The sequence below is a fragment of the Aulonocara sp. 'chitande type north' Nkhata Bay genome, linkage group LG3 (assembly GCF_057382095.1).
Source record: "Aulonocara sp. 'chitande type north' Nkhata Bay isolate Kocher_YH1m ecotype deep benthic linkage group LG3, A_spYH_male_GT1.1, whole genome shotgun sequence".
Lineage (NCBI taxonomy): Eukaryota > Metazoa > Chordata > Actinopteri > Cichliformes > Cichlidae > Aulonocara > Aulonocara sp. 'chitande type north' Nkhata Bay.
This window is the reverse complement of record NC_141346.1, coordinates 37026661-37044575: the sequence shown is the minus strand read 5'-3', so window position 1 is coordinate 37044575 and position 17915 is coordinate 37026661. Positions and strand designations below refer to the sequence as shown.

The following is a 17915-nucleotide window of genomic DNA, read 5'->3' as shown; positions in this document are numbered from 1 at the left end:
TATCATTTCAGTCGCTGGTACTGGGAATTTGTGTAAAGCACTACTGATCCATCAGTTCAATCACAAGCTGCACTTTTGTAATATTTGTTGAAATACATTGTGTTTTAACCTGCAGGAGGTCCTGAGTGTTTCAGATTGATGTGCATTCTCACGGAAAGTGTGTTTAGTGCATGATGTGAAGCTGTCCCCGCTGCTGCTATGGTGACGCTTTTCAACAAGTTTATGGTCTTTTTATGCATCAAATGACAGGTGAGGTGTCAGGCCCTTTGTAGTGTTATTGTTTGTCGAGGGGATTGATTTAGTTATTAGGCAGTTGGTCAAATAAGGTCAAAGTCTTACTGCCTTTAGTACACGTGGACTGATGGTGCATCAGAGGAATAACCGTGAGACGGCCTTGGTCTGAGAATTCTTTACTATCGAGTCAGATGTGATTTTATTGTAAAAATCATCTAGTTTGTTGTTCAACAAGGATAAGCTGGGGTAAAATTGGGTTTCTATTGCAGCGATGAGTTTCCAGATAGTTAATAATTAAACTTATGGCTGAATCTATAAGAATCCAACTATCCTCTGCTCCTTATCTGAGTTTGGGTCACAGGGACTCTGGGGCGGTGGGGGACTGAGTGTTTCTCAAGAGAGCCCAGAGGTATAATCTCTCCAGCTAGTCTCCTGGCAGCCTTCTCTCGGTAGGACATGGTTGAAACACCTCTTTTAGGTGACGTCCAGGAAGTATCCTAATCAGGACCACCTAAACTGACTCCTTTAGCCCACGGGGCCTTGACCTGAAAAGGCTACATTGGTCCGCAGGGGTTTGCTGCTTATTGGATTGAGCAGTGATCAGTGTGGAGGGCAATCCAATCCTCAGCTTCCATAACCAGTTTGCAGTACATGGAGCGTCACTTCTACCAAACCATCATTAAATAATCAGGTCAGATTTGACCAGAGGCCCTCGTCAGATTAGATCACACAGACTGAACAAGACCCACCTCTGAACTCCACTTTTGTTTCAATCTCAACTAAACACCTAAAAATTTTATAACTCTGTCTTGTGCGGCTGTGATGTTTTCCCAGTGACAAAATCTGTACACAAACAGACATAAACAACAAATATCAAACCGCCTTCGTGGTACTTAAAAAGTAGCAGAAAGAGTTTTGCTAGGATCAGCAATGTTTGTAATCACATGAATAAAGCAGAAGTAGATTTTCTGCAACACTGGTCACAGCAATACACATGGAACATTTTACAATAACAGTGATCTGAGTAATTAAAATAAAAGAAGTCACATGTTCAGGCTTTGCCTCTGCACACCATTACAGCAGATCTTAAAACAGCTTTAATTAAAGAAAGTGTTGCATTCAATGTTCAGGAATTACAGACATTTTTATAACCAGTCTCCTGTTTTCAGATGCTCCAAATTAACCGAACACAAGTCTAGAAGGCTGAAGTGTAGAGCTTATGGACGTCAGAAAATGCCGTTTCCTCACTTGGGATGCTTTGTTAGACCTTTAATGCAGCCGCTACTTTTTTGTGGGTCTCTGCCTTCAGTAGCCAAAATTCTGCTCCGCTGAGTTGAGATTAGGTGACTGACTTGAAGAAAATCACATTTATTTGCTTCAAGAATCTCTTGAGTTGCTTTTGCAGTTTGCTTTGGGTCATTATTTGCACTATGAAGCACTGTGTGACCAGTTCTGCAGCATATGACTGAATCTGAGCAGAAAGTACAGCCCTGTGCACTTCACAGTTCATCCTGCTGCTTGCATCTGCAGTCACATCATTAACAAACACTACTGACCCAGTTCCACTGGCAGCCATACATGCCCTCGCCCTAACACTGCTGCCACTATGCTTCTCTTCCCATCATTCTGCTACTTTTTCATCTTAGTTTGATCCGTCCACAAAAAACTCTCCAGAACTGTGCGTGCTCTTATACATGTTTTCAGTCCAAGTCTGATGTGACTTAAGTGAAACCGCTGATGGTTTTCGTGCACTTTGGCCGTCTTCTGTGCTCTTTTAGGCTTTTTAGTGTAGCTGAGCTGCTGAGTGCATCCATTCTTTCTAACAATGCACCAGACTGTAGATTCTTTTCGCTACTGAAGTTTTTGCTCTTTCTGTGACAGGTTTCCCGAGATTTGCAGGCTTAATGACGGCATACTTCACTTGCACCGACATCTCTTGGGCCTCATATTTAAAATCCCAGTGAAAAGCTACCAAATACAAGTTTAATTAACTCCAGATCTTTTATCCTCTTAATTTGTCATTGAATAATGAATGGATGGGCATCATCTGGCTGCTGTGCAGCGAGTTATCCAATTAATTAAAAAAAAAACCTCGACTTAAAGCTGAAAATCTGCACGTTAATATCAAATCTGAAACTCCTCTGTGGTGGTGTGCAGACACAAAACTACACAAACAATCCAAATGTATGAAATCAAACAAAATCAATATGTCGTACACGCTTATACAAATAAAATAGCAATATTCCAATTTGCAATTTTGAAAAGCGACACGAGCAAGCACAGGATGCAAGCACAGACGAACAAAATTCGATTTGTAAAGACACAGAGGGAAGGTAATGAAATTTTAATAGATTGTAACACACACGCACCCACTTTGAGACAGCACACACATATTTTGCTTGACAGAAGCACACAAACACACACACACAAACATCTTTGTTCTATTTTAAATTACAATGTCATTGTGAGCTGCCAGCTGAATCTCAGTTGTTCTGCCACATCTCTCCCACACATCTCCGTGTGTCTTCAAAGCTCAACTGAAATACACGTCGACTCCCAACAACCTGGCAAACGCACACTCTGAACCTCGCACATAAAGCCGAAGTGTGGACGTGTGATATAAGTGATCAGGAAGGAAGAAGAGCCACGGAGAGGGGAGGGGAATAGAAGAGAGAAAAACAACGGAGAAATGAGCACCCACCTCATCTGTGACTTTAAACCTTTTCAGCAAAGCGACAAACTTCTGTTTGATGTTGGGTTGCTGTGAGAGAGAAAATGGAAAAAAAGGCACAACGTGAAACTCGGAGATAGATGTTCATATCAGTGTGTGTGCGTGTGTGTGGGGGGAGAACACGACAGCCTAGGGAAAACCGACAGGAGGCAATCTCCACGCACTTTTCACGCCTGATGAGTCAAAACAGCAGCAGTTAATGGATGCAGCATCACTTCTGCAAAGGAAAAATGTGCCTCGTGTTATTACACTGGAATATGTGAGAGCGGGCCCGTTACCGAGGTTATCCAAGTCGACGCTTCCCAACACGAGATGCGTTTCCTGAATAATCGCAAAGGACTGATTATCTTATTCAAAAAGTGATCTGAAAAAGGAAGACGTAACATTTACTGAACGCGAGTCTGGAGTTTTTCTTGAAACGTGCGACATCTGTCCGACTCGGCAGTTCAAAATTCAATTACATTTTTGCGTGCGTGACATTTGTGAGCCAGACGAGATTATCCTGCAAAAAGGAAGCGGATCTTCAAATGCACAAGTTATTTTTACCTCAAAAACTAAATCCAAGACTATTTCTAAAACACTACACTTTTTATAACCTGTAATAACCATTTGACGGCCTCATAGGTGAGTTGATATGCTTACTAACTAATTTGCACACGCAGCAGTTGCAGAGAAATGTTATAACTTATTGAGCCACCTGGTCTCTTGTATTAGCCTCTGGCTCATACTCTACAAACACATCACATAACGCCACCGTTGCTTTAAATGATAATGTAGTAAGCTCCAAGCAGCTGGTGACATTGTTGCACTTGCTCTGTTGACACAAAATAACTGCAATATGTTTAGAATAGGGTTTTTTTTTTTCAATGTTGCAGTAAAGCTAAAGCAACTAAATACAATGTATTCACAAATAACACATTCATTTCAGACATAAATGTATAAGAGTATACAAAAGGTTCAGCTAAACAAAAATCAGAAACAAAGAAGGAATAAATCACATGGTCTAGTATGAATGGCCATGCGGGAGGTTTGACACCAGTGCTCGAATGTATTTACTGTCACATGTCAATCAATGGTATCCTGCGTTCTCATTGGTAGTCACTTTAATTGCTCACTTCAACCGTCAGAAAAGTTAAACTCAAGACCCGCCCACTATGTATTGCCGGCGATCATTTCCCCCATGGTTATTTGAAGTCATGGATTTCTATGGGGACTGGTTGCCATGGTGCCGCCAGTCACTGTGTGAATACCCCTTAACTCTGGACGTACCCACCCACCTGTTAGCTGTCAGTTATTTTGCCAAATGTCACTAACAACATTCACTGTGTGGCCCTACAAACTGCCCATTCACCTCTAAGCTGTAATAGTAGCACACTGTAGCAGTAATAGAGGTAGTTTATAAGGTAGCGAGCAGCAACCACCATAGCAGCTTCTGCAGTTCCTCCAATCACCACTCGAGGATGCTTCTAGAAGCAAAGCACACAGACTTTCATATCCAAATGATCAACATCACTGCAGAACGTGCTTACAGCCCAGTCCAAAACCTGTTTTGATTTCAGCAGCACATTTTTTCCCCCTAACATCGATGTTCACAGTTGTATGACTCACCCACTGAAATATTAAGCAGCAACAAGTCTTAGCTGTTTGTCAGACAGGTGGATGCCAACAGAGGCGTAGCTGCAGCTCCCTGTGACTAACGTTTGTCCTTTCGGTATCTCTGTGTTCATCTATTTGTTAATGTGCATCAGTGATTTGTGGCTTTACTGGATTCTTACATAATTCTGCATAAATCTAATAAACACTATGATTTTTCGGGTATGTAATTACCTGGATCAGTCAAAAACAGATTATTCTGCATGAATATTTAATCTAGAAAGCAATTTACTAAATGTACTTTCCAAAAAATTTTCTTTGATCCTATGATCGTGATCGAAATTTATATTAGTCAATGTGATTATTTCCCAACTGAGTTTACAAAGGCAGGACCTCTATTATTGTCCGCTGTGTTTTATAACTCATGACTTCGATGTCCTGATTGGACATGAAAAATACAGATAATGAACAAAAGGCATAGTTTCAAACGCTTGGCATCATCCTCTTATTCTGTGACATTAATTTAAATGCACAAAGTCAAGCAGCAAATACAGCCGACTCATAAACACACAACTGTCCTTGCAAACACTGCAGTTCACTGTTTAAATATGAAGATTATTCTACCTGAAGCCATCTTTGGGACACGGCATGTTTTTCTTTTTTAAAATTAGTGGAAACCCAACAATCTTCGCATGTGTGTAAATCTACTTCAGGCCAAACGTTAAAATAAAATTCTCAGCGTCGTTTTGGGTTTTAAAAAAAACAACAACCCAGAAACAAAACAAAAAAAGAAAGGATGAAAAACTCAGTTTGGATGTAAAAAATGAAGGAAAAAAAAGTACAAAGCAAAGCTTTCATCTGCAAAACAAGTGGGTGTCTGAGTGGCTGTGGAGAGTGAGAGTGTTTTGGAGGATTTGTCGCAATTTGCTGCTACGCAGTGGAGAGGGTCGGCTTCATGCCGGACCTCCTGGGGACGCACAGGGTGCAGGGTCTGCTGTAGGGGCTTTTAAGAGCGAGTACATATTTAATGTGTGTGTAGCAGTGCAGGTGGTTAGTGTGTGCATGTGTGCGCGCACGTGTGTGTGTGTTCTATAGAATCTACAAAGGTGCCGCAATAACAGCCTCCTTAGACAAACACAAGCACGCACATACCAAATGCTGCCTTTCTTCTGCTAAGCTGCAGCTCTACCTTCATTTTTTCCAGGGTGATTTAAAAAAATTTAAATTGTGTTGTAATCTGTGCCTCCTGCTGAGCCTTTATGTACAGTTTATGTGTGCGCGTGTGTGTCCGTGCAGCCTCAGGTTAAAATCGGCCTGATTATACGTAGAGTGAATGAGCGGCAGAAAATGGATTTGCAGATAAACCAACACGGGAGCGAGCCAGGCCGAGAAAGAGAGACAGGAGCGGGAGGGGAGGTTGGGGCGAGCAGATAAGGAGGAGAGGTTGAATGAGGTGAGGCGAGAGGCTGCGCAGGAGGAGGGAGGGTTGTTGAGTCCAGTCAAATCAAATTTATCTGAAACGGCCGTCGCACGAAGCGGGTTTGCTGCAAAAGTGCTTCACGCACAAAACAAGCAGGTAGGCAGAAAAACGAGTATAAAAGAGAGGGAGGATGAAGGGGGAGATCAGGGAGGGGGCTTTTCTTCTCCTTACCCTGGTGATACCAGCGTTGGAAGGCAGCTTACGCCTCGGCTTCTTCTTCCTCACCTCCTCGTCTTCATCAAACAGATACTGAGAAGGAAAAAGTGAGAGAAACACGAATGAGAGGAAGACGAGGAGAGCAAGTGGTGTTTTAAAGGTTAGTTCAAGGTCGCCAACTCCAGCTATAAGAAAAAAAACGAATGAGTCTTAGCGACACAATTTGTCTGCGTGGTTACACTGTTGCTCCTGGTAACATGGATACATTGTTTTTTCATTCAGCTGCTGGCTGCCAACATGAAGCCAAAAACCACTATTTCTCTTTATTTTGTGTTTTTTGGTTGTCGTTCCTCCTTTTGTGCCAGCGAAACAAAGAAATCAGTTTTTAGGTTTCTGTAATTACTAATACTGTGACTTAAACCTTAGGTGCAGCTCTAATAGCTTAATCAGTAGGTCACTAAATGTATTCTTATTTTTCAATAGACTGATATCAGTAAACAAGGCTGACATTAGCCAATACAGATAATCGGGCGCTATATTCATGCATGGTCAGTATTTATCTGAAATGTAGTTTCTTCAGGAGAATTTTTCATGATATAATATCACAATCCTTTAATGTCATTAATGCACTAACCAAAGTCAGTGCGCAAATCTGGAAATCTGGCAACACTGGCTCGCCGTGTTGCCAGGTGACAAGTAGAGCAGAATAGATGTGGCTAACTTGGCCGACCCTGACGTTCAATTAAAATCAATTAAAACAACAGCTTGTGTTTATCCCCCCCATCTGTCTCTCATTTAGCAGTGTTGAAATGTCCCTCAAAACTCAGCTTAACTTGCCCTTGGTTATATTATCATCAAAACACACAAAAACCATGAAAACAAGAAACTGAACCCCAGCTCTGACCCGATTCCTGCTTCAGTATTGAAGTTAATTCTTCACCTCTCTACCGTAACGCCCTGCGCTCCGTTTATCCTCCCTCTTGGCGCTCGGATTCCCTCCGTCTCTCCCTTCTGCCTTTTCAATCTGGCCCCCAAAAGCCTCATTGCTCTCTTCTTATCTCTCCATGCTGTCTTTTTGCTCCTTTCAATCTCTCGCACCGATGGGCGCCAATTCCCCTTACGTCCCACTGAGACCCACCGTCTTCTCTCTCGTAATCTCAGAAAGAAGGTAACATAATAAAGAAAGCACCAGTGCTCCGCTGATCATCACACCAGTGTCACTGTGAACTGATGCTCCTGGAGAAAACCCAATAACCCCGTCGGTTCGACCAAATCTGGACGACTCGCTTTTTCTGTCGTTCCTGTGTCTGCTTATACAAAAATATTTATTTGTAGACGTGGAAATCAGTGGGAATTATGGTATTGGTTCAAATGTGAGAGCTGGGTTTTTGATTTTTAGATGTTTTCATTCTTTGTAAAGCTGTAAATATAAATTATTTATGATCTGTGCTGCTCACATACTTTCAGCAGCCGCTTCCATGATGTAAAACAACTTGAAAATGGAGGGCGAGGCATTAATATTTAATTAAAACAACAACAACAAGCTCGTGTTGAAAAGTGTAGAAACCATATTAGCTCAAATGTGATGGCATTAAATGCTTTCCAAAGCAAGCAGAGTGACTGCAAGATTAACCATGAAGTGATTGTTGTCCTCATCTCAACACACCTGCCCGTGAATGGGGTCATCGCTGCCTTCCTGCTCTGACGAGTAGCTCTCCTCCTCTTCTTCAGAGTAGTTGTCGATGTCTGGAGAACGATCTAGGGAGACGCAGAAAAAGAGACGCCACTGAGGAATGGGAGCAAACTGACAGGAGGAGGGCAGACACAGACTATTAGAGAGAAAGATAGATTCGGTGAGATGATGTGCGCACCAGACATCTTTGCTTTAGGTCCCTCGTGATCGATGGGCTGACTCGACAGGGAGTAGACTCTGATCTCAGCCACGGGCACTGAGGCATCCTTCACCTGGCTGTGCAGCCCCAAGATCTGGGCACCCTCGCTGGGGTGCTGCATCACCTTGAGGAAGGAAAAAAGCAGCAGCGTTTAAACGAGATCAGAGTCAGCTGGATTAAATGTAAATGTATCCACATTCTAGCTACGTTTTTATCCACAAGTATCCACAACTTAGTGTGTGCTAGCCTGTATGAGATTTGAATAGAATCTCGACGTTCTCTTTAAAAGAAACTCTTCCCAAATGAGCGTCTGAATATTCAAATAGCAGCATGCAAACAGAAAGAAGAAGACTGAAAAAACAAAGAAGTCAGATAATCTTTTTAACTGAATTATTGAGGATAAAATCTACTTATTTCCATTCTTGGTCTTCCTGTACAGACAAAGTAGGGATACACTGGACTATACATCATTTAAACTGCATTAGACGAGGAGGGGAAACAGCAGTGAAGCAATAGAGACTGGCATGAAAGCTCTGCAGATGGAGAGAACAATAAAGAAACCGGGAGACAAAACAAGGCTGAGGAAAATGAACAAAACCAGACGCCGACAGAGAAAGCACGCACAGGCAAGGCAGAGGCAATCAATTCTCTGTGCGGCTGCAGCAAAGAGCAGCGCCACGTCTGCTGTGTGTGTTTGTGCGTCTAACCGAGTGACACCCAGCCTCTCTCAGGAATCTGGTCACACTCGCACATTTAATGAAGTCTGAGCAGCTTATTATGGAGCCAGCCTTAGCCAAACATTCAAGGAGAGAGACGTTGTTGCCGTGCATCCATTCACCTACACTGGCGCACATGCTGCCGATAGGCTCCCGAAGCTTCCTGCAGCTGCTAATTTTAACCATTTTCTCAAAGAAAGACAATTATGCAAATCTATCAAACAGCATGAAGATGAACATGCGTGTCTGAGAGGAACACAGATGTAATTCGACTGCTTTTCCCCTCATGAAGACAGTAAAACCCACACAAGGATTCAGTGCAGGCGCATCTTCTGAATCTTTACGCAGTTTTAAAAATTAAAGTAGTTAAATGCCACCTGAGCTCATGATGCTTTATTTTCTTCACGTAGTAAAAAATTAAATAGCAGTAATGATGACTTTAACATGATTTTAATATATCTTCAAAGCCTAAAAGTCAGAAACATTTATAGATATTGATTAAATTAAGAAAAAGTAATGAAACCAATGTTTTATTTCTCAGTATCGTGAAAGCACACGGGCAATAAATGACAAGATGATTTTAAAGGAATTGTTATGTCATCTCGCTCTCACACTTCCACTTCTTACAAAATTGTGCATTTTATGGAGGATTTCATGGTGCTTAAAAAGTGACAACCAGTAATTTTACACCGCTAGATCTTTGAATAACCTCCCTCCACCAATGACATCACATAAAACCTCCAACTGAAAGTGAGCCTGTGTGGTTTGCACGCTCTACAAAAAAAAAAAAAAAAAAAAAAAAAAAAAATTAACAGTAATTTAAAGCTTTAAAGTCTCGTACAAATAAAAAAAATCACAACTCACACAATAAACCCCCTGTGAGCATCGTTCATGTACGAACAAATTTTGGTAGATGTCCAAATAGTCTGGAGATAGTTTGTAACAAAGGTAATAAGGAGTCGATTCCTACTGTGCAGGATTTAACAGTAAATCACAAGCTAACAGCTCTCTGAATGAATGAGTTTTGAGCTGTGTGTGAATCAGCTTCACTTTTAGATTCAGACTGGAAGCCTTTCACACCAATTGCCTCTAAAGTGTTTACTACCAGGTAAATCAAAGCCATTCGTTACTCTCATTATTAGTCGCTTTGATCGTTCGCCTTGAAGTTGAGAAAGTTTATCTTGAGTCCTGCCCACTAGTTGCTAGTTTGCCCATATTTTTACCACATTTTTGAACATAGTTGCTTCACTTTCTATCGTCTCTGATGGCTGTGAATCACTTCCAGAGTGGACGTAGTTTCAGTCCCCAAAGAAAAGTCCAACTTCAAAACATTAAAAAAGCAGCTTGACACCAAAAAAAAAAAACCCTAAAATGTGTGGGTGGTCTACTGCTAACCTGCTCCTGTGCAGCCATCGATCTTTAACCACCTCACCAGCTTAAGCTTTTATTAGGGCTCAGGATCACGGCTGCTTGATTGACAGGTGAGAGGAGCGCAGGCTGACTGCTAACTTCACCTCGGCCGCTTTGAGTTGCTAATCTCGACTTCAAGGTATCTGTGGTGTTGGTGGCTCTTGTAGCATTTTGTATGCAGACAAATAAAACAGCTTCCTGTGTGGTCCGAGACAATAAGAGCTTGTCAGAGAGGTCTGTGCTGTGTTTCTGTGAGTGTCTCATTAGTCTGTTATTGTGCACTAATTAGCGGCCATCCTTCTCTGTAATGTAAACATATAACACAGCGTATTGGCGCTCTTTACCAACTAAGCTTGCTACGACTTCAATAGAAAACTCAAAGCTGCAGAACAGTGCTTCACATCACACTGCCTACTCTGCCTCTGTATAACATTCATGGCCGTGTCACACTTGCTCTCAACAGTAACTTTGTCGACACACTTTCACTTAGACGTAACTTATGTAAGTATTTTATTATGGCCCATAACTGAAGGCAGCTGCTGAGCTTGTGTTCATTTATTCAAACAAAGCACTGATTGCAGTGAACACATACTGTGCAGTGTGACGGTTAAAGATAGCTATACTCAGTCTCCGAAATACATGGCAGCTTCTGAAAATCTCTGCAAAATGAACTTTGTGCATTTTTTCTATGGATTAAATTTGCCATCCCACGAGGCATCGGGGGGCTTTACTGCACATGTGTTGAGACACCATGAGTGTATAGAATAGTTAAAAACAAAAAAACGTAACTGAAATTAGACATTTTCAGCACTAACAGTCAAAATAAAAGAGTTGCGCAAATCTACAAATCTACTATGGCAACTAAATGAAAGGAAACTGAAGTGTGAAGAAAACTTCAAAATAAAAGCAAAATGAAAACAAATGAAGAATTCTAAATATGCAAAAACACGCAGCCACTGTTGAACAATGTTTAGTAACACTCGAGGAATTAAAGGTTCAGAGCCCGCTCAAACGAGACGTAGCGCATAACTACGACTGCAGTGAGTCCATCACTCCACTCAGAAATCGACTAACCCGTTAACCTGGTCCTCGACTCTCACCGTACCTTGTGGGTACAAAAATACTACTTTGTAGCAGTTAAACTGTGATATCCTTGGTATTTTTCGACGATTTATCTAAAGAAAAGGAAACAAATGATGTGTTCTTGCAACATGCTGATAGTAACAAAGCGCCTAAAGATACAATTGTTATCTGTACTGTGTAAACACAACACTGGTTAGTCCAGAGAGACTGGACTGAAAATATGTGGAAAAAGCAGCCAAACAAAAGCTTTTAAAGACCTTCAGAAATCCTGGAGAACTTTTGCTCCGTACCACATGAAAGGCTATTCAGAAGCAAAATATAAAGAAATGGGGAGTGGCTCAAGACTTTTGCGCCGTCCTGAACTTCTTCTGAGTTATCCTTCATTTGCTTCCCAACCAGTCACGGCTTCTTGAACCTGGTTCTGGAAGTTTCTTCCTGTCAAAAGGGAGTTCTTCCTTCCCACTGTCATCAAAGTGCTCGCTCATAGGGGCTCATCTGATTGTTGGGGTTTCTCTGTATTGTTATAGCCTTACAATGTAACGTATAAATAAAACTGAATTTGTAAGATTTCAGATTCAGAAGCAAAATGTTTCTGAAATCATGAACAGGTTCAGCAGTTCATTCTCCTCCTGCTGCTTGCAGGGTCAGTGGAAACTACCTGTCATATTAAGGCAGCACAGTGCCATAAACATGACATTTCTCTGTGACTCTGAAAGCCCACGTGTGTCCCCTGTAGCGTATTATTTTCCTGACACACACACAGAGCTTTAGGCAGAATATGGCAGCAGAGTAACTTCTGCTGTGGCTCAGAGGGAATGAGTTTGAACCTGCCGTACGTACGAGTCTGAATTTATGGCCTCTGCCCTTTATAAAGCACTCAACAGACAAATTGTCTGTTGAGACTGGCTCTGGAATAAAATGTGACTTTATTATATATGCAGGGACGGCCATGGACAGCCAGCAGGCACCAAAAACATAGTTTAATCAGGACTGGAAGTCTGACTTAGGGTTGGATGTATTATAACAGCTCACTCTACCGTATTTGGTTCAGTTCCATCTACAAAGACACTCCTGTAAACATGAGATCAGACCCGTTTGTTGAGTGACTGTGGATTTATGTTCTTTTCTCTCCATAAAACATTTTATGTGAAGCCAGAGAGTTGAAGGTGTTTTACACATTTAATAATCCTGACTTACACACACACACAGCTGGTGAAAGCTAACAGGCGTTCCTAAAGGACAAAGACCGTCCACACGTGCGCACACAAGTACAGACGGCATAAATCACCAGCCTTTTAAAGCAGTTTCATATCGGAGGAAGCAGGGAATGTGAGGAGCTTTTGGCAGAAGAGGCTGAAATTTAATTGTACGTTTGATTTATGGCGACATTTATGTCGGCCGAGAAGAGGACGCCGGGCCAGAGATCAAAATCCAGCGTCTGATTTGAAAGCGCACTCGGCGAATTGAGTTTACGTGAAGGTTAATTGAAGGTTGGCAATAAATACGTTTTGCGAGCCGCCGCTGTGAATGAAAATTTCCTGAATGACAAAGGAGGAGAGGAATGATGTGTATGAAGGGAGCTGCCACAAGAGAGGAGCATCGCGGATTATCGTGCTGGATATTAGCTTTAGAAAACGTTCTGCGAAGACCGGCTGAGAAATGAAGATCGGATTTAAGCAGAGGGCAGAAGCTGCATGTTTAGAGAGATGAGACCGTGACCGGTGGCTTGTTGGGTCAACAGCTCAGATCAGCTGGGACTTTTGTCTGGCTGCAAAGGATGAGACTCCACTGACTCAACAGCTCGCAGCTGACGCACCCTCAAACATGCAGCTTAACCTCCATCTGCTGCCTCAGAGGCGCCCAGTGCTGGAAATGTAAGAATAAATAATAATACTATAGCCACACGTCTGTTAAAGCAAAGTGCAATCGCTCACCTGCCTGATACTCATTTCCCTGCAATGCTGACACAAACACGAGATTCTGCAAAGTCGCAACTCTGCGCTTCACCTCTTTGAAGACCGCAGAGAAATGTAACCGCTGCTGAGAGGACGCACGGCCGTCTCACAGTCGGCGTTTCACTTTGAATTTTCTACATTTTTGGGAACGAGCTCAATCTTGAACACTGTCAGAGGATTTCGTCTGTTTTTCAGCTGGACTTAAAGACAATTGGAAATTTGGCCATAAATCAAGAATGATAGAATTTAATGATATCAAGATATGTGGCAGCACGGTGGTGCAGTGGTTAGCACCGTTAGTGGGGTTAGCTTAATTGGTGACTCTAAATTGCCTGTAGGTGTGAATGTAAGTGTGAATGGTCTGCGACAGACTGGCGACCTGCCCAGGTTGTACCCCGCCTCTTACCCTTTGGCAGCGGTAGTATGGTGGTACATCCCTGAATTAGATAAATGGAAGAAAACAGATGTATGGATGTTTAACCGACATGTTTGGAAGCTGGTAAGAAGTGATTTCAAATGATCACTGATTGGTGGATTTAATTGCCCCCTTCCCTACGTGTTGGATACTTAAGATACATTTTCTCGCTCTCCTGTAATCATAACACTCTGCGTAAAATAGAGCTTTTGTGGACAAAAACACAACACAAACGCTGCTTTTCTCTGCCTCTTTCTCTCTCACACAAACGTCCGAACAATCATTAAGACTCTCCCTCCTTCCACATCTTAAATTATCTGTCTCCATTCAGCTCCCTTTGTCCTCTTATTTACCTCCAATTGTTTGCTAGCAGCTAGTAGCAGTCAAACTCTGACAATAGAAACGATCCCGCTGCCTTTTCTCCAGAAATTGTTCGCTCTAGTTTTGACTCGTCACAGTCTTTTTGTTTGGAGAGCACTACAACTGTGCAAAAGTGCCGCGAACAAGGTCAGCTGGCACAGATGTCTCCTATAAGAGCTTCGGGCTAAACATTATTTTCCATCACTCGCCGATGAATCATCTATAAATGTTTCAACAAAAAGCTGCAGCACTGCTTCCAGTAAAGAAACGCTGAGGGTTTATTTATGGGTTTAAATAAATGCACATTGCTATTCAAAGAAGCTAAACCTAATTTAGAAAAACACATTTAGAAAGATAAAAAAAGGCCAACGGGAGACGTATTGAATGTAGCTCAAATGTCCCATTTTCACAGGTTTATTCTACATGCAATAAATGCAGCACATTTAAGGCATTTGAGGAAACGTCAGGAATAATCAAGGAGGAAGAAGCTGAAGAGGAAAGTGATCAGATTTAAAGGTTAAGAAAAACAGAATAAATCACCTCTGCAGGTTTACGTTACCTCGGCCATGTTGATTAGACCCAAAGCCAGGGTCTTGTAGCCCAGGATGGTCCTGTTCTTGTATCGCTTGCGCCTCTGCAGCATGATCTGAAGCTTGTTGGCATCTCTCTTTAAGAAATGTGGATACTGCAGGTAGAAACACACACACACACACACACACACACAACACAACACTTATTTCCTGAATGAATTCAGATGTTTCAATAAATAATGTTTATTTCTCAGGACTTGATAATTAGACTGATCCAAACGGCTTCTTGTATAAGTCCCCTCACACACACTGACCTCGCTCAGCATCCCCAGGTGTCAAACTACTTAGTCTGAGCCCAACTATGACATAACCCATCATTAACGATCTCAGCAGCTGCACTATAAATGGAACCAAACTCGCTCCTGTAACAATGTTTAAAGCCGTGAAACGACTCCGGTGGCTCGATTTTAATAAGCTTCCTCTCCGCAGCGCTGCTGCTGTAGGAAGTTTAATGTATAATGTATAATGCCTGGCTCGGTGCACTCGGCAAGCTCCAGAGAGAGAAACTCCCTGACCTTTTAGCAGCGTTTTAGAGTCATGGAAATCGGAAAGCATGATTTAGAGCACAAGAAAACCTCGCTGGGAACTACATTAACCACGCTCTGCCTTAATGCACTCCGTATTGTTGCTGTATGGAGAGTTGCAGGCGACACTTCTGCAGCTTTGTGTAGACTTTTCCAAACTATCCCAAACTGTTTTAATATCACAGGTGCAAACGCGTCAGAGCTAAAGGATCCGCTTCCCTGATCTTCCCTCATCTAGCAACGCCAAAGTTTTCCAGGTTTGTAAAGATACAGTACTGTGCAAAAGTCTTAAGCCACTCCACATTTCTTTATGTTTTGCTAATAAAATTGGAAATAGGTGCAACAGTTTACTGAGGCGTGTAAAAACATACATAATGGAGTATATAAGGCAAAAACTGAGTTTGCACAATTCTGATGAGCTTGAAAGTCAATATTTGGTACGACCACCTTTACTCTTCATCACAGCCTGAACTCTCTGAGGAAGCTTTCTTCCCATTTCTTTAAGTAGACTTCAGGAATAGTTCTCCAGGTTTATTGAAGGACATTCAAAGCTTCTTTGGATGTTTCTGCCTTTTGTTCTGTTCTCTGTCAAGATGATCCCACACTGCTCTGGGGAGCCCAATCCATGACTGATAGTGCTTCATTGTGTGTTTTTCTATCCAGGTGTGCTTTCACTGTACTGGCAGTGCTTCGTGAATTATTGCTACACTGAAAACTGAAGCCAATTTCACTCAGACACTGTACAGATGGTATTGCATGGCAGATCAAAACATGACTGTACATTTCTGCATTCATAATTCCCCAATTTTGACAAGACCCGCAACATCACTGTCTGAAATGCAGCCCAAACCATGACGGAGCTTCCACCATGTTTTACAGATGGCTGCAGACACTCACTGTTATGAGTTCTGACCTTTTCTGGACACAAAATTTAAAATATGAATTTTGGATTAATGACTCTATCAGACCTGTTACCACTGATTTTCACTTAGAGAACTTAAAATTGGTTATTTGCTAAGTTGTCTGTCACATGTAGACACAACACTGGTTCATCTCTTGATTTCGGCGCCAAATAAATATTGCTGTGAAAAGGATCGGGTACAAAGGCTGGAGTGAAAATGAAAATCAGCCATTGTCAAACAAACACAGAGACCTTCAGACGGCCTGGGGAACATTTGATCCAAACCACTATGAAAAAATTACAAGAAGGCTCCTCGGTAAAATATAAAAAAATGACGGTTGGCTCAAGACTTTTGCATTTCTGAAGCTAGAGATTCAATTTTTTGTGTTATTGTTGTTTCTATGTTTTCTGTAAAACCAGAAAGTTATTGTTTGGCTGTGATTGATGGGTCCCTGATCTCGCTGAACCTTTGTTCGTACCTGGAGGGAGAAGGTGAGCTGCAGATCGGTCTCCGTCAGTCCTGCTGAGGACAGCAAGATCTCATTGGAGCGCAGGATCCGCTTGGAGCCCTGAAGACGAGACACAGACTGATGACTACAGAAGAAACGGTGAAAGTAAAGAAAGCAAGCAAGAAAAAAAGAGAAAGATTTCTATTAGCGTGCCCTAGCTAACCCCAGCAGACTCAAAACAACAGACTCATCATTATCATCAGCCATGCACAGCCGGAGGAGGAGGTGAGTAAGGAGAAATGCCTGGACTAGGAGGAGGAGTTGGCCGTCCGACTGCGGTCTGGGGTGTGGGGCCTCCCTGCTGCTGCGGAGTCGGGGCGGTCTGCCTCCCCCCACCGCAGGGAAAAGGGAAACACCACCTGGGTCTGGGTGCAGTTCCCCCCTCCAGGGGCGGGGGCACCTAGACCCGGTTTGTAGAGTACGCTTGGGGAGTGTGATCGTGTGTACAGCGTCTCTTTATGTCTGTCTCCACGTTGGTTGAGTGTGGAGTAAGTGCATATGAGAGCATGAGGGTGGGAATGGATGTTTGTATCTGTGTGTGCCTGTATGTCTGTGTCTATATGTCAGGTTGGGTGTCAGGCGCCACCTCTCTGGGGACATCTCAGGCCCTCCAAGGTTTGGAGGCCTATCTCCCCCTACCACCACTTCCCCTGCCAGTGGCGGACCCCCTCAGACATCGGTGCGTTGGTGGTTCTTTGTGTCCGGGGATGGGCGTCCAGGTACACACCGGCTCACTCCTTGGTGGCCGCTTATCGGGGCCTGGAGCCTGGGGCTCGCTCGGGCCACTTCGGAGGTGGGGTGCCCCCGGCCTCTCGGCCTGGGGCTCGGTCACTCAGGCGCAGCTGGCTGCCGGCGGAGCTCACGGGCGCGTCACTGCAACTCCCCCTGGCTTCTGCTCCGCGGCTGCTGAGTGAGCCCTCATCTGGGACTCTCCTCAGCTCTTTCCGGGACAGTGGCGCGGCTGCCCCTCTGTTAGTCTTCCTTGGTCTCTTGTGTTCTGGGGGCCTCTGGATGTCTGGAGTTTTGATCTCCTCCATACCTGCTTCACACCCTGGAGGACGGGGCTGTGGCCCCCCCACACCCTCTAGCAGATTATTACATGAAGGAACCTTTTAAAAAAACAAAAAACAAGCGCGTCCATGCTCACAGGTGTACACATGGGTGATGACACCCACAAACTACACCCTTTTTGGCTCCTACCTCAAAGCACACGGTGTTCTGTTGATCTTATGTGCTGCACAATAATGTTTAACATTTAGTATTTACTGTCATATTCCCATATATCATTGTGATGCTGTTTATTCTATTACTCTTGTTCTCTTCTGCTTGCTTTCTTTTTTCTTTCTCAGCAGGTGATCCAGGTGAT

General features: G+C 43.0%; 1 protein-coding gene across 3 annotated transcripts in view; it reads right to left on the bottom strand.

The window, feature by feature from the left end:
• Window positions 1-17915, bottom strand: part of pacs1b (phosphofurin acidic cluster sorting protein 1b) — a 71321-nt gene that overhangs the window by 9312 nt on the left and 44094 nt on the right. For all 3 annotated transcript variants that reach the window (XM_086279031.1, XM_086279038.1, XM_086279040.1), the window contains exons 3-8: window positions 16520-16609; window positions 14585-14710; window positions 8066-8210; window positions 7861-7952; window positions 6210-6287; window positions 2936-2995 (exon numbers count right to left, since the gene is read on the bottom strand). In XM_086279031.1, the coding sequence (XP_086135157.1) occupies window positions 2936-2995; window positions 6210-6287; window positions 7861-7952; window positions 8066-8210; window positions 14585-14710; window positions 16520-16609 (591 nt within the window). The remainder of the gene's footprint in view (window positions 1-2935; window positions 2996-6209; window positions 6288-7860; window positions 7953-8065; window positions 8211-14584; window positions 14711-16519; window positions 16610-17915) is intronic.